The 17,517-nt window shown below is 39.3% G+C and overlaps 1 protein-coding gene across 18 annotated transcripts in view; it reads left to right on the top strand.

Moving 5' to 3' along the window:
• TTLL5 (tubulin tyrosine ligase like 5) overlaps positions 1 to 17,517 on the top strand; it is a 302,833-nt gene that overhangs the window by 249,625 nt on the left and 35,691 nt on the right. For 14 of the 18 annotated variants that reach the window (XM_082451560.1, XM_082451550.1, XM_082451546.1 and 11 more), the window contains one exon: positions 487 to 16,860. The exons of the other annotated variants lie outside the window; for them this stretch is intronic. In XM_082451560.1, the coding sequence (XP_082307686.1) occupies positions 487 to 608 (122 nt within the window). In that variant the 3' untranslated portion in view covers positions 609 to 16,860. Of the gene's footprint in view, positions 1 to 486; positions 16,861 to 17,517 lie in introns of those variants that run through there. 18 annotated transcript variants of the gene reach the window in all.

Here is a 17,517-nt window from a genome sequence, read left to right as displayed (position 1 = left end):
GAACTTATTTTAATATAAAGTAAACCCAGTGGAGCCCAAACCCTAAGGATCTAGAAATCACTTTGACTTTCAAATGAAATTATTTGCCTGGCAGCTCTCAGCAGAGTGACCTATTTTCACTATCAGATTCTTGTTCTTTTCACATGCATTGTATAGTTGTTGGAGATCCCGGGTGGGTTTGGAGTATAATAAATTAATAATAAAAATAAACTCTTGAGATGCTTGCCCTAGTGTCTTATACCCTTTATTGCTCCCAAAACGTTCTTCTCTCCCCAGAGTCAAAGGGACAAGAATTTGGGTCTACTACCCACTCTTATGCTGTTAGAAAGCAAGAGAGAGAGGATGGATTTGATGTTTGGCAGGAAATGGCACGCCAGCATCGGGGAGAATGATGATCCCCTAAAGTCTAATTTTAGATTTGACCTCTTGTCCTTTCAGCCAAGATTAAATAAAGTGTTAAGTGGGGATTTTTTTTACATTTTTCAGGATCTTTGGACGCTCCCCAAGTTATTTTCGCCAGATCCAAACCCTTGCCCACACCATCTGGAGCCCTTGCTACAGTTATAGGACAGAGAAAATCAAAGTCGGTGAAGTCAGGGCCAATTTAAGGTAACAGTAAGAAATAAGAGCATTTTTAAAATTATAACTTGCTGACTTTACGCCACAGCAAGAGACTTAATAGCTGTCAAGAGAAGTGATAGTTTCTCAAAATGACTAGGAAATTGGCATTTTATAAAACCAAAGCTCAGAAGGACTCTCGAAATCTGTGGGTCAAACTACTGCTAGCTTGTTTCTATGTTGACCTACCAGTAGGTGGCACTGTGGCAGTAAGAAATTTCCTTACTATTATGGAGGCATTTGATGAAAAGTATGAGGACATTCAGGCCAATCAGAGAAAGGAACTAAAGCCAAAATTGAGTTATTCACAGGTAAAATGTAACAGACTATACTGAAAAGCATGATATTTGAAGATCAATTACAATAGCATCTAAAGAGAATGAATATTTTTTATTAAAGATATTTATTATGAAAGAAGGCTTTTAGACTACCGTTGGATAGTTTGTGAACTGGACTTTCAGCTAATGGGAGACAGGCAGGGAACACATTTTTTAAATTTTTTTTGTGAGATTGATTAAGCTTCTTTCTGAGTTACTTAATATAAGCATATACTATAATTGGCAGCAAAATGAACTATAAACCCCATCCTACCACTCATCCAAAAAAAAGCTCCTACATTAAAGAAATGGCCTGACTTGATCATGTGAGGCTGTACCCACACTTCACCAGTGCTACCCCCAGTATTTTGTTCCCAGCTATCGCCTTCAAAACTTTCCAGAAAATTCAATGAAACTGCAAAGCTTTGATGATTTCTTTCCTCTTTGCTCTACCCTACACACTAAAGCATTAACGGCACACCTGCTATGAGCTTAATACTCTTCTTACCTCTAGGGGAATATTTATAAACTTATTTGAGAAGCATTATTCATCAAACTACCCCAGGAGAGCAAAGGAGGGAGGAAAATTATTTACCCACCACAGGATTCATTTACATTGGATCAGAAAGCTTCAAATATCTTTCCCCAGCCCATCTAAACTCTTTCCAAAAAGGAATGAGAAGAGAGAAGGGAACACCAAATCCATGACTTGGTCATCTACCAAAATGTACCAGAGAAACTGAAAACAACCAGAGTTCCATTGGTAATACTTAGCCAATGGTCCTTCAATCCTGATACTAAGCAGCCTATCCAGTGATGTGTTCATCACTAATAACATATATTATAGAAAGCTAAAGCAAGAAAGAAGATCAATATTTCCTTCAGGAGACTGGCAGCCAGAAGAATGAATATGACATCAAGCTCCAAACCAAACCAGCAGCCTGCCAAGAAGTACTAATGTCCATCCGTTTCCAGGACTATGAGACTTGGACTTGCCTCAGTTGTAATATCACTTTCCTTGAACCTATTTCACTAGTATCCCTTACAATCCACCCAGAACATTACATGGCAAAATAGGATCATCAGCAAAGAAGCCTTGGGAAAGAGCCCATCTCTCAACACTTAAATCTGTGTTGCGAACACAACCCCACTGAGCCTGAGCTGTACATAAAGATGGGGGATGCTGTATTGAGGTGGTGAGACCACATGCCAAATGTGTGTGAACCCAGAGACAGTGGGTGCAGCATACTGCTGGGACACTCCAGGGGCAGGCCTGGCAGATGGCAGGTGGCAGTGGGCTGCCTCTCTTTGAGCAGGGGAGTTAGGTGGTTTACAATGTCAAGAGGCAGAACCCGAGTCCACAGCCCATCACCCAGATGCATGCCTTATTTTTGTTGAAATGCAGTGTAGACAGAATCACTGCTTGGGCAGAGATCCCTTCATCCCATCCACAGTCATGAATGAATGTCATCACCAGCTGTGACAGTCCTAGAACCTCTTCATATATGGGTTTAGAGAGGCAGTCGGGTTAAATTCAAGGATTTGACATGTGTTTGCATAGCATGTTATATATAAGACTGACAAAAACATCACTTGTTCTTATCAAAGAATGAGAGAGAGGTGCTGAAGGATATTGGGGACTCAAGACTATTTAAGATCCCCAATATGCTGCCCCAGGCAAGTGTCATATTTAAATATATGCCTCATTCTGTGTCTTCTTGGATTCTTTATTGTCAATTTGATATCCATTCATCACAGAGTCAATTATATTAACTATATTTTCTGTATTCTTGATGCTTTGGCATTTGGGGACCTTACAGGCTGCCCCTGCCAGGCGAGCTAATTCCTAAAGATAATAACAACTTGCCCACAAGCATGCCTTTCACACACAAACCAGCCAATCCCACATTTATATCCCCGACCACCTCCTTATCTAACTCTCACATGGAAAGTCAAAATTTCCCTTGCCCTAAATCACTCCAGGGCCAGGAGCCAGGCAACTAGAGACCACCCCTATAGCCCAGAGCCCGCCAGAATTATTTAAACTAGCCAGTCTTAAGCTGTTTACCCTGCCCTGCCTAGCCTTTCCCAAGGAAACCCCAAATAAGGCTCTGGCCTAGACTTTCCCCTCACTCCTGTCTTCTGTCTCCTGAGCACGCTGGTGTTTGCCCCTGTGACCCTGCGTGGCGCGCAGTGACCCCCTCTCTGGGACCTGCAAGTAAAATCAACTTCTTCCTGCCAGGCCTCGTTCTTACATCCTCCTTGGCCGTGCGGACCTTAGCACACCATACCCGACATGTACGTTCTTAGAACAGACATCAGCAGGAAGAATAACTTTGATTTGTAGTACAGGAAACCAGGAAAAAATCTGAATCAATTAGGTTTGTATCACCCAGTTCTAAGCAACCGGTCACCGTACTTACTTCATTATAGGCTGTATTGCACAAGCGATGTTTTAACAGTATGTGTTTTGCTAGTCTCAGTCTGGCTGCAGCCGCACAAGAAGGACGTGATCCCTCTACACGGCAGGATCGCCTGGCTGCCAGCCATTGAAATTTCATGCTTTCCTGTCCTGAGGCCTCTTTCATTTCATTTAGTAACTCTTTCTACATTCAGCAACAAAACTCAAACATAGCTGAACAACCTGATTGGAAATGGGGGAGGAAACAGCCTGGATTTCAGTTTGTGGGGGGAAAAGGTGGGTACTTCTAAGAACCCACCCAAAGGGGGTTCATTTGCCTTAAAGAAAACCAGGGAACTCTTATTTCTGAAACAGATTAAGAAACGGGCTACTGAGATAACATCTGAAAATTGATATTGTCTCTTGCTGAGCTGGCAAAGCCCCAAGAGAGGAGTGATGATTCTTCAATTGTTAACAATTACTACTTTGTTACAAAGAGACAAGGGAAGTGCATTGGCTGCTTTCTCAACTTACATTTACGTTACAGAAGCCCACATGCCTGCTGGAAAAAATGCCTGGCACCGTGCATTGTTAGAGTTGTACCTACCGCCGCATCCTGTAGCAGATTTGTGCTGCCCTGTGTAATATGCATTCACGTTGAGTGGAAAAAGATCTTGTTTATTCTTGTAGTCCTGAGTTGGGCAAGTAACCAGTATAACGTTGCCTTACTCTGGGAGTCTTTATACGTATCACTACAAGTTATCAATCTATACTCTGTGGTTATTCATCCCATGAACCCACACATCGTGCTTCTAGCTTCAATGAGATGCTTGTTATAGGGACATACCTTTGCTTTACCATCCTTTTATCCGTAGGACATAATTGCCCCTAAAAGTTCTAAAGAAAGAAAACAGCATGCTAAGCCATGCCTGTCTTTGGAAAAAGCAAGTTTTGCCCATGGAAATATTTACAGCTCTGCTTGCCCGATCTGTAGAATTTGAACTGGGTCGCAAAGAGTGTAGGTAGGTAATGCAGGGCGTGGAGAAAGGTGACCTGCAGTATAGTGCCCTGTCAGCATGATTGGCATTGGTATTTATTCTGTATTCTTTCGAGTTATGATTATAAGGCAAAAGACTCAGATTCTCTTAAGTCCCCAGGATGAAGAGCATCACTAGTGAAACAGCAGTCTCCTATAGTTCTCTGTTCTTGCCTTTTGGACACGCAAGTATGTCCATTTAGGGCTTCTGTGAGTATCAAGGAGCCCTCTTCTCTTGAAACCTAAACCCAGGATGACTAGCTTTGCGATACCAGAGAGGAGCAGCTTGAATGTGTGGAATGTCCCTTTAGCTACATCAATAAAACATAGCACGTATCCCCAGGATAAAATGGGGATATACCTGGGAAAGCCAACCTGGTTGTAAGAGGGTGTGAAGAGAAAAGTCAGCTGGTTAGAAGTTGCTGTTTTAGTGTTACTTGTTTGTTGGTTGGTTTTTGTTATCAGGTAGACGAATCACTCTTTTTTTTATATCAGCTGGACTGAAAAGTGACTTTGAGGTTTTTCCCCCCTGCCATTCACTTCTAATTTGCTTCCCAGGGAAATTAAGACATGTGACAAGTCCAAAATGAAGACATTTTTGCAAGTTGACAAGCTATTTTTTAATTTCTTCATGGCTGAGCTGCAAATTTTATTAGATAATGATTTGTTTATAGTTACTCATCAGCCATTGTGATGTGCAATTTTTAGAAATGTGACTTCTCTCAGGCCTTCTATTTTATATTTACTCCTCCCTTCTACTGTTCTCCAGTGTAAGTCACCATCATGCATGGTACATATTCTTACCCTCCTCTTTTTATGCAGAGGATTTGGGTTGTCTACAATAGCCTTTTGATTGTTGAGACGAGAGATACCCTCAGTTTACCTCTGTTACAGAAAGTTACATAAGCACAGGGAAGAAACGGTCTCAAGAGCCAGACCTCATGAAAACCTGCAACATTACCTGGGACAGTTAGCAGCTATAGTGGCTAAACAACGAGTCTGTTAGTCCATCCTATGACCAGTTCCTCGGCAACTGGCTTCCGTTGTTCCCAGGTTAACAGCTCTGCCATACTCATGGCTCGACCTCTCTCTGTGAGATTCTTTCTCTCCCCACTTTCTGCATTCAGCTTTAAAAGACAGAATCAAAATATTTTCCATTCATTCATCCAGCAAAGTGTCACTGGTGTGCAGAACAAAAGGTAGGCGGCTGCTGCCTTCCAGATGCCAGGCTGCTTGTACTGTTAGCACGATTATGTGATGAAAAGCTGCCAACGTATGCATTTCTGGCAGTTTTCTTCAGGTGAGACTTGTATCTAGGCAGGTACAGCATAGACTTTTCATCTCTAGCAGAGTCTTAAAATATAAAACCATGTGCAATAAAATAATAAAATATAAAGGGAAAATCAAGGCCGAAAAAAGATATTTCAAAATTTTCAAATATAAGACCAAAGAAAATTACTATAATTGAGGTTAAATTTGGCTCTGAATCTCCTAACAACCAGGACAAAAAGGGAAGTGTGATAAATAAAAGTATATAGTTCTCATTATAAAGAAGGGAGAAATACTCTGGGGGGAAATTAAGCTTTTTCCTAGCTCTTACTCCAAAAGAAGTATTTTCATACTTTAGGTAGAGGACACTGAATGAAGTAATAGTGCCCTCAGCAACCTAACGTAACAGAAGTAGGTCGTCTTTCTTGGCATGACCAACATGAAGGCAAAATATTTCAGTGCAAATCAATGAAGATGGTTTTGTGAAGGACAAAATTAACATAACCTTAGTTTCTTTGTGGTCCAGCATAAGCCAAGGGTAAGATAATTGGTTATTTAGAGGACTGGATGGATTGCATGCGCCTTAGACAACCCGAAAATACAATTTCTCTCAATTGATTGCATAGTAAGAGCTCGTTGTGCTCTTAGGCAAAAGCCCGGACACCTAGTCTTCTACTTTACTGGTTGAAGATGCATCTATATGCTTTGGAAAGCAGGTGACACAGGTAACATCTTGTGAAAACTGTGGAAGCTAAGCGATATTCTCACCCCATCGTACGGCATATTTCTTCTCTGTGCCTTTATTTGTATGTAGAGTTTCCTGTGCCTGCACACCATTGCCTCCTCTTGCCCATTAGCATGCCCAGTCTGACAGAGACACTTTCTGACTGTGCTCCAGTGAAATTCTGATTACCTCTACTGTGACACTTACAACACTCTAGTATCCTTAGGGATTACTTGACTGTTTCCCCCATTAGACTGTAATTCCCTGGAAGGCAAGGGTCAGCTGTGATTTGACTCTGAAACCGCAAGGCTTAGCATAGTGCCCAGCCCATAGTAGGGACTTAAGAAATTCAGGTCGAATAGATGAATGAGTGGATTTTCATATTTCTGTCTTTGTGTATTCTTTGGCAATATCTGGAATACCTATCCACATATGCAAATGCTTCTTATCCTTTAAGGATCCAGTTAAGTTTTGTCCCCTCCAATAATCCCTACTCACATAATCCCATGTATCTTGCCATTTTTTGAATCCCTAGAGCACTTACATTTTATATCACAACATTCAGCGCTTCGCTGTATTTTGTCATCTTTTATCACTACTTACTTCTAGGGTGAACTAACTGTCTCTTCAGTGTGACCAGAAACTCCTTGAGGGCAGGATTACGTTCTGTAAATTTCTTAAATTCCTAGCAACATCTAAAGTACTTCATTACTTTGTAATACCCGCCCTTAAGAAAAGAATACATAACACACATAAAATTTTTCTGGAAAATAGTTTATTCCCTCTATTCTTCTGGCTTCAAGTAAAATGCTTAACCTCAGAAGATGAAATCTTTCAATGAAAATTTCACAAATAATGCATTTTATTATTAAATAATCTTCAAAATTAGAATCACCTACCTTATAAATTACCTAGTATTTCTAACCTATTTCTGGCAATATTTTAAAACTACTTCCTATAAAATAAAGAATGACTGGTCATTACCCTTCAGATAACAACCTCATACACATTCATAACCTTGCTATATTCTGTTACAGTGAAGAATTCAGGATAAAGATGTTCTATTTTAGACCACATCCAAGGATCTCATTATAAGGGAACAAAGTTAAAATGAGGTTTAGTTTTTGAAAAACATTATCCTTCAGCTTTTTTTTCCTCTATACCAACTAATTGGAGCATTTTAACTTTATCACACAGATTAGGTTTTGCTTTTCAAAACTGCACTGTCTTTTTTATTCTCTCCCGAACTCTCCATGAATTCTTCAGGCTCCTCTTAAATTGTACAGTACCCGAAACTGGACACTGTACCCTAATATTAGAGATCTGCATAGTATTGATTATAGTTTAAAATTTATCATTATGGTTCTGGAGTCATACATTACACTTTTTATTTGTTTGTACTATGTTCTCGAAAACAAAACTAAAGTTCTCTCAACCCTTATTACCTTTCACCTTCCTTCCAGTTCAGTGCCATATGGTAGTATCACTGTCGTCATCAGTACCAATACCTAACTTTTGTAAGAATTCCAGTATAAACTAGAAAGAGCATAACTCTGAAGTTCGAGTGACCTGTCTGGGCTCCACCACTTCCCAGTTGGCAACCATGGGCTAATCACATAACCTCTTTGAGTGTCAGTTTTCTCACCTGTACAATAAGCATAAAAACATCAATCTTGCAGGACTGATGTAAAGATTATAGATTGCCTCAACAACAAAAACCAATCAACCTGATTTAAAAATGGGCAAAGGACTGGAATAAACATTTCTCCAAAGATATACAAATGGCCAGTAAGCACATGGAAAGATGCTCAACATCACTAATCATAAAAGAAATACAAATCAAAATCATAATGAGATACCACCTTATACTCATTAGGGTGGCTACTATTTTAAAAAAAGCAGAAAATACTACTTTTGGCAAGGATATGGAGAACTGGAACTCTTGTGTGTACCATTGGTGAGAGGGTAAAATGGTACAGCCTCTTACGGTGGTTCCTAAAAAAAATTTAAAACAGAACTGCCATGCAATTCAGCAATTTTACTTCTGTGTATGTACTCAAAAGAACTGAAAGCAAGGTTTTGAACAGATATTTGTACGCCCATACTCATAGCAGCAGCATTCACAATAGCTGAAAGGTAGAAACAACCCAAATATCCATCAGTAGATGAACGGATAAACAAAATGTGGTTATACACATACAATGGAATATTATTCAACCTTAAGAAAGAAAGGATTTCTAACACATGCTGCAACATGGATGAACCTTGAGGACATTATGCTGAGTTAAATAAGCCAGTCGCAAAATGACAAATACTGTATCATTTCCACTTATGTGTGGAACCTAGAGTAGTCAAATACATAGAGACAGAAAGTAGAGTGATGGTTGCCAGCAGCTGGAGGGAGGATAGAATGGACGTTATTTTTTAATGGGTACCGAGTTTCAGTTTTTTAAATATTTTTTATTTATTTATTTATTTAGGCTGCACTGGGTCTTTGTTGCTGCGCGCGGGCTTTCTCTAGTTGCAGTGAGCGGGGGCTGCTCTTCATTGCGGTGTGCATGCTTCTCATTATGGTGGCTTCTCTTGTTGCGGAGCACGGGCTCTAGGCGCACAGGCTTCAGTAGTTGTGGTGCATGGGCTCTAGAGCGCAGGCTCAGTAGTTGTGGTGCACGGGCTTAGTTGCTCCGTGACATGTGGGATCTTCCCAGACCAGAGCTCAAACCCATGTCCCCTGCATTGGCAGGCGGATTCTTAACCACTGCGCCACCAGGCAAGTCCAGAGTTTCAGTTTTTTAAGATGAAAAGAGCTCTGGAGGTAGATGGTGGTGATGATTGCACAAACATGTGACTGTACTTAATGCCACCAAACTGTTCCCTTAAAAGTGTTTAAGATGATAAATTTTCCCTCTCCCCTCACCTCTGACAGCCATCAATCTGTTCTCTGTATCTGTGAACTTGGTTTTTTGTTTTTGTTTTTTTTTTTTTTTCAGATTTCACTTATAAGTGAGATCATACAAGTATTTGTTTTTCTCTGATTTATTTCACTTAGCTTAATGCCCTCAAGGTCCATCCATGTTGTCACAAATGGCAAGATTTCGTTCTTTTTTATGGCTGAGTAATATTTGGTTGTGTATATCTACCACATTTTCTTTATCCATTCATCTACCAATAGACATTTTGGTTGTTTTCATATCTTAGCTATTGTAAATAATGTTGCAGTGAACATGGGTTGACTATATCTTGTCCAGTTACTGTTTTCATTTTCTTCAGATAAATACCCAGAAGTGGACTTGCTGGATTATATGGTAGTTCTATTTTTGAATTTTTTGAGGAACCTCCATACTGTTTTCCACAGTAGCTGTGCCAATTTACATTCCCATCAGCAGCGTACCAGAGTTCCCTTTTCTCCACATCCTCACCAACACTTGTTATTCTTGTCATTTTGGTATTAGCCATTCTCACAGGTATGAGGTGATATCTCATTGTGGTTTTGATTTGCATTTCCCTGGTGATTAGTGATGTTGAGCACCTTTTCATATACCTGTTGTCCATTTGTATGTCTCCTTTGGAAAAGTGTCTATTCAGAATCTCTGCCCGTTTTTAAATTGGATTGTTTGGTTTTATTGTTATTGAGTAGTATGAGTTTTTTTATGTTTTGGATATTAATCCCTTATCAGATATATGATTTGTAAATATTTTCTCCCACTCCATAGGTTGCCTTCATTTTGTTGATAGTTTCCTTTGCTGTGCAGAAGCTTTTTAGTTTGATGTAGTCTCATTTATTTTTCCTTTTGTTGCCTTTGCTTTTGGTGTCTGATCCAAAAAATCATCACCAAGACTGATGTCAAGGAGCTTACTTCCTATGTTTTCTTCTAGGAGTTTTACAGTTTCAAGTCTAATGTTCAAGTCTGTAGTCCATTTTGAATTAATTCTTGTGTATGGTATAAGATAGTTGGTCCAGCATCATTCTTTTGCATGTGGCTGTCCAGTTTTCTTAACACCATTTATTGAAGAGATTATCCTTTCCCCATTGTATATTCTTGGCTCCTTTGTCCTAAATTAATTGGTCGTATATGCATAGGTTCATTTCTGGGCTTTCTGTTCTGTTCCATTGATCTATGTGTCTGTTTTTATGCCAGAACCATACTGTTTTGATTACTATAGCTGTGTAGTATAGTTTCAGATCAGATGGCATGATGCCTCCAGCTTAGTTCTTTCTCAAGATTGCTCTGACTTTTCAGGGTCTTCTGCAGCTCCATACAAATTTTAGGATTGTTTGTTCTATTTCTGTGAAAACTGCCATTAGAATTGTGATAGGGATTGCATTGAATCTGTAGATTGCTTTGGGTAGTATGGACATTTTAATAATATTAATTCTTCTAATCCATGAGCTCAGAATATCTCTCCATTTATTTATGTCTTCTTCAATTTCTTTCATCAACATGTTATAGTTTTCATTGTACAGGTCTTTCACCTTTTTGGTTAAATTTATTCCTAGGTATTTCATTCTTTTTGATGCAGTTGTAAATGGGATTGTTTTCTTAACTTCTCTTTCTGGTAGTTCATTTTTAGTGTATAGAAATTCAACTGATTTTTGTATGTTGATTTTGTATCCTTAAACTTTACTGGATTCATTTATTAGTTCTAATAGTTTTTGGTGGAGTCTTTAGGGTTCTCTGTATACAATATGCCATCTGCAAATTGTGATGGTTTTATTCTTGCTTTTTGATTTGGATGTCTTTTGTTTCTTTTTCTTGTCTAACTGCTCTGGCTAGGCCAGTACTATGTCAAATAAAAGTGGGCATCCTTGTCTTGTTCCTGATCTTAGAGGAAAAGCTATCAACTTTTCACTGTTGAACATGATGTTAACTGTGGACTTGTCATATATAGCCTTTATTATGTTGAGGTATGTTCCCTCTATAACCACTTTGTTGAGGGTTTTTATCATAAATGGATGCTAGTTTTGCCAGATGCTTTCTCTGCATCAATTGCAATGATCATATAATTTTTATCCTTCATTTTTTTAATGTGGTGTATCACGTTGATCTGTGGATGTGAAGCCATCCTTGCACTCCTACAGTAAATTCCACTTGATCATGGTGTATGATCCTTTTTATATATTGTTGGATTCAGTTAGCTAATATTTTGTTGAGGAGGATTTTTGCATCTCTGTTCATCAGGCCTGTAATTTTTGTTTTCTATGGCATCCTTGTCTGGTTTTGGTATCAGGGTAATGCTGGCCTCATAAAATGAGTTTGGAAGTGTTCCTTCTTCTTCTATTTTTTGGAAGAGTTTGAGAAGGATTGGTATTAATTCTTCTTTAAGTGTTCAGTAGAATTCACCAGTGAAGCCACCTGGTCCTGGACTTTTGTTTGTCGAGAGGTTTTTAATTATTGATTCAATCTCATTTTATGTTACGTGTATTTTACCACACACTAAAAAACTATAGATTCTGTATGTAATGCACCTAGTACAGTGTTTGGCACAGGATAGGTACTCAATAAACGGTAGTTCTACTGTGGTGTCACCATTCAACGCACATGGCTTCATTAGTTCCCATTATGATCCTTGAGGTCATATTGTTGTTAAATATTATTTTAAAAGTTAGGTGCCCTAGAAAGCAAACTCTAAGATGTGGATTAGCGTGCAGGAAGTTTATTAAGGAGTCCTCTTGGGATCAGCACCTTTAGAAGGAAAGGGAATGGAAGGAAACGGGATTGGACAATGGGAGAAGTTGCGCTGTGATGCAGTGACAAAGAACACCGAAGTTGGACCCACAGGACACTATAAAACTGAAATGGCCTTTCAGGTTTGTGAGTTGTGGTGAGGGGGCTGGGATACAGCTTTTATACTTACTCTGTGTTGATCTGTCCTTGGATATGGGCTGCCTGGGAAGAGGGACATGCCCTTGGATAATGGGGCAGTTTCCACAGAGAGCTGAGGGCAGCAGTGGAGGTGGGGAATGTCTTTCATTCCTGAAGGGAGGAGAGAAGGGAATGTGCATTACTACAACAAAAATTTAGAACTAAAACTCAGGTTTCAGTGCCTCCTACTCCATTCAGGCTCATTTCCAGTCCTCTGTATTCATGAGTAAAATTTCCATGTTATCATTCACATCGTTAAAGAAATAATTAGGGAACTTTCAACTGACTACAGCAATGCTTTTCAAACCATTGGTGGTTAAGAACTAGTTATTTTCCTTTCCAGTCCTTCATGGACTGATACTTTTATAAAATACACAAAAAATAAGTTACTGGATCAATTAAATAAGAAGACATCTCACAGACAAGCTCAAATTATTATTAGATTCAACAGACATAAAATTGCTGTGACAATTTGCTATAAAGGTTTTAACTGCCTACTTTGAATCTCTAAACTTGTCTCATTTAGTCTAATAACAAAGAGTTCTCAAAACTGGTACCAATCTGGGACTCCACTCTAAATAATCCTGAGTTACAGGATTCTTATAAAACATTGTTGGTGTTCTAAATTGACATTGGCGATATATTGGATTAAATAAATGTTATTCTTCAATCTAGAGATCTGATCTTTGCTGTTCTTGGGGAATCCATAGTTCTCTTAAAGCCTGGCCTGAATCTAGGACTACTTATACCATCAGCATCACAGCTTCCAGGTATAAGTAGTCCTAAGGCCATTACTTACTCAAGGATCTAATGGATGAAAGGAACAAAGACCATTTGCTTGTTTGACAAATAAGAGTCATCAGTCCTATTCCCAGGACTAGGAAAAGTGACTCATCTCTTGGAATGCTCTTGGGACATATGATGTAGGGGTAGGGAGATAAGAGAACAGGGAAAGGAGAGCTGACAGAGTATACCCTTCAGTAAAGAAGTACTGGTAAAACAAAGGGGTCATGATACATTCAAAGAGTTTATAAAGCTTTCTTATCTAATTTGGGGAGTATGACCTAAGAGCTGTGGCCCATGGTTGTAGCTTCGTTGATCTATGAATCCCCTGAAATTGTATACAGAACATCAGGTGTGCTGCATCTGTGTCTTTTTGGAGAGGATTCTCAGAGTGACCCCAAAACTCATAATCATTGACTTACCTTCCTAGTTTGAAACGTGGGTTATATTTCCCTACTTGCAAGGATTCAAGCTCAAGTTACCAGACACTCTCACTTGGATCTACTGTACTGGTTTCTTAATGCATCAACCCTTACCATCTCTCTTCTACCTCCCTTCCATTCTCACATGACTGTGGAATGAGCATTTCAAAATGCAAGCTGTTTCTGACAAATACATACACACACCACCTGAAGCCCTTCAGAAAAGCTTACCATTGTTTTTAGGATCAAGATAAAACTAGATAAAAAGGTCTTACATGGCCTGCCTACCTTCCATTCTTACCCCACACCACCCTTCCTCCATGCTTTCTCCACACTAACCATCCTGGCCTTCTCTGAACTCCCTACAGTTCCTCAGTCCACAGAGCCTTTGCAGATGGCTGCTCTACCTGGAATGTTGTTCCCCTACTCTCAAGTGCATTTCCTTTCTCTGGCCTCTCTGCTTAGGGCATGTCCCCCTTTTACAGAGACCCGTGTAGCTCTCCTTTGTAGCATTTGTTACAGTTCCTTGTGCTTTTCCATTAGTGTATGTCTCTCTCACTGGACTCTGAGTTCCATGGGGACAGAGACTGTTTGTGTTATTCACCTTCACATGCCCAGGGTTGAGCAGAGAACCTGTAGAGCAGGCCTGCCATAGGTGTTTATGACTGAGTGAGTTAGCAATTTTGTCCTCACTTAACAGAGAAAATTACGGTGTAGAGACTAGGAAACAGCCCAAGTTCACATACCTGACAGATGGTGAAGCTGGGTTTTAAACCTAGATTTGACTTCCAAGCCCTTGCTCTTAACCACTGTAACACAACAGCGTTAAAAAACAGTCATCATTTTATTGAGCACTTGTTATATGCCAGGGACTATGCTAAGCATTGTGTGTTTATTACATTATATCTTCTTCAGCCCTGTAAAAGTATGTGGCTTTGTTATCTCTTCTGCATATGAGGAGACTAAGGCTGAGAGAAGTAACGTGTCCAAGTCACACAGTCAGCAGTGGAGCTGAAATTCAAACCAAGGCAGCTTTATTCTAGAACCTGCTGAACTGCCTCATCATATCAAAACTCTAGGCCCCTCTAGGTGATTTCATTTTCCCAACTTCCTTTCCTAATGCAGCTAAGTGGCTGGTGACCAGGCCCTGTGGCCTGGACCTCCCTGAAGTGCCTGGTGGTTATCTCCAGTTGCTCAGCAGGGGATTCCTGGCAGTGTGGGACATCTGTGGGTGAGGCTGGCTTGCCTTTAATCCAGCCATTTAACTTTCCCTCATTTGGATGGAGCCAGACCTGGGAAGGGGAGGATAAGGATTAACGTGGACCTTCTGCCTCCACTCCCAAGGATGGGATAGAGGGAGCAAGGGGTGGTGATAATCTTTCCCATGCCTCCAGAAATGCCTCTGAAGGGACAGCATTACTGATTGGCAAGGAGCCTGGGACCTCCACAGCAGAGGGTGGAGCTGAAGGTGGGAGGTGGAAGGGTTGGGGAGGAAGGAGGGGTGGCTTGGGAATCACCCCTGGATTAGTTAGGAGAGCATTCCCTGCAGGTAACAGAAACTCAGAATATCAGTGGCTTATATAAGTGGCTTTCTTACATGTCAAGAAGTTCATTGGGATTGACATGTATACACTGATGTGTATAAAATTGATGACTGATTAAAAAAAAAAAAGGAAGTTCAGAGACAGGAAATCCAGGGGTACTGCAGCTCCTCAGGGACATAATGGAGGAACCAGACTCCTGTCTTTGGCTTGACTAACTCTAAAGCATTGGCTTTTTCTTTTTCTCTCTCTTTTTTTTTTTTTTTTTTTTTTGTCATAAGGTGGTTCCTATTCCTACTGGCATTGTTTCCATGTTCCAGGGAAGAAAAGGGTGGGAAGTGGGCAAAAGAGAGATGCCTATTAAATCTGTCCACTTCAAAAAAATGGCTTTCTTGGAAGCCTAGCAGTTCCAACTAATATGTCATTGACCAGCTCTGGATTCCATGCTTGTTTCTCCCTAGCAACAAAGGAGTCTGGAGAGGTAGTCTCTTAACTGGACACATGACCTCCCCAAGCAATTGAGGTTCTCTTATTGAAGAAGAAGGAAGAATGGTGTTGAGAAACATCTACCAGTTTCTGTCATAACACGTTTTCTTTCCAGAGTCTCCTCCTCTACTGAATAGAAATCACCATCTTTCTACAGCCCCTCTCCACCAGCTTCTTGACTGCTGCAAATAGAAATGCCATTACTTGACCCTAGTTGCCCCAGACCTAGCTCTTACCCCATGGAGTTGGAAGGGGTGACTGTACCTGAAGGTTTCAGGAACACATAAGAGTCCCCATCTTCATGGAAGATGGAAGAAGTGAGGCATAGAGAAAAAAAAAAAAAGAATTCTATAAATATGTTTATTAAAATGATAAATTTCCTGTAAGTATAATATAAATTTATGATATACCACACCGTTTACATGAATCGTTTACTATTTGCTCCTGGTTATTCTGCAAAAGAATGACTGTGTATACTCAAATTATGTGTGTTAAGTTGCTATAAGTTTAATTTTATTACAATACTAAATGCTATTCATGTATGTTGTCTTCCTAAGATTTTGCTCACAGTATAGCTGCTTTATCAACTGAGAGAGGTTGTTAATGGCCCCTGTTTCATTTAAAGAAAAGCTTATGTGCTTCAAGAGGGTATTACACTCATTAACATATATGCACCCAATCCTGGAGCACCTAAATACGTAAAGCAAATACTAACAGACATAAAGGGAGAAATTGACAATAATACAGTATTAGGGGACTTTAATCACCCCACTTATTATCAATGGACAGATCATCTAGACAGAAAATCAATAAGGCAATAGTGGTCTTAAATGACACAACAGACCAGTTGGACTTAATAAATATCTATTGGACATTATATCAAAAACAGCAGAATACACATTCTTTTCAAGTGCACATGAAACATGCTCCAGGATAGGCCACATGCTAGGCCACAAAGCAAGTCTCAGCAAATTTAAGAGGATAGAAATTATCTCAAGCATTTTTTCTGACCACAGTGGTATGAAACAAGAAATCAGTTGCAGAAAAAAAATGGGAAAAGAACAAACATGTAGAGACTAAACAACATGCTACTAAAAAACCAATGGGTCAATGAAGAAATCAAAGAGGAAATCAGAAAATACCTCAAGACAAATGAAAATGGAAACACTACACTCCAGAACCTATGGATGCAGCAAAAGCAGTTCTAAGGGGATGTTTATAGTGATACAGGCCTTCCTCAAGAAACAAGAAAAATCTCAAGTAAACAACCTAATCTACCACCTAAAGGAATTAGCAAAAGAAGAACAAACAAGACCCAAAGTCAGCAGAAGTAAGGAAATAATAAAGATCAGAGAAGAAATAAGTAAAATAGAGACCAAAAAAAAAAAAAAATAGAAAACATCAGTGAAACCAAGAACTGTTTTTTTTTTTAAAAGATAAACAAAATTGATAAACCTTTATCCAGGCTCACAAAGAAGAAAAGAGGATCCAAATAAACAAATTAAGAAATGAAAGAGGAGAAATAACTGATACCACAGAGATACAGAAAATCATAAGATAATTCTATGAACAGTTATATGCCAACAATTTGGACAACCTAGAAGAAATGGACAAGTTTCTAGAAAAAAAGAACCTGTCAAGACTGAATCAAGAAGAAATAGACAATTTGAACAGACCCGTTACTAGTAGTGATATTGAATTTATAATTTAAAAAAAACTCCCAGCAAACAAAAGTCCAGAACTGGACAACTTCGCAGGAGAATTCTACAAAACACATAAAGAGCTAATACCCATTCTTCTCAAACTATTCCAAAAAATTGAAAAGGATGGAACACTCCCAGATTCATCCTACTAGGCCACCATTACCTTGATACCAAAACCAGGCAAAGACATTACCAAAAAAAGAAAATTATAGGTCAATATCTTTGATGAATATAGATGCAAAAATCCTCAGCAAAATATTAACAAATCAAATCCAACAATATATAAAAATGAACATGATCAAGTTGGTTTGTTTCAGGGACATGAGGATGGTTCAACATTTGCAAGTCAATCA

Source organism: Balaenoptera physalus (assembly GCF_965194825.1).
Source record: "Balaenoptera physalus genome assembly, chromosome: 2".
Taxonomy (NCBI): Eukaryota; Metazoa; Chordata; class Mammalia; order Artiodactyla; family Balaenopteridae; genus Balaenoptera; species Balaenoptera physalus.
The sequence above is the reverse complement of the archived record's forward strand: the minus strand, read 5'-3'. Positions and strand labels throughout refer to the sequence as shown.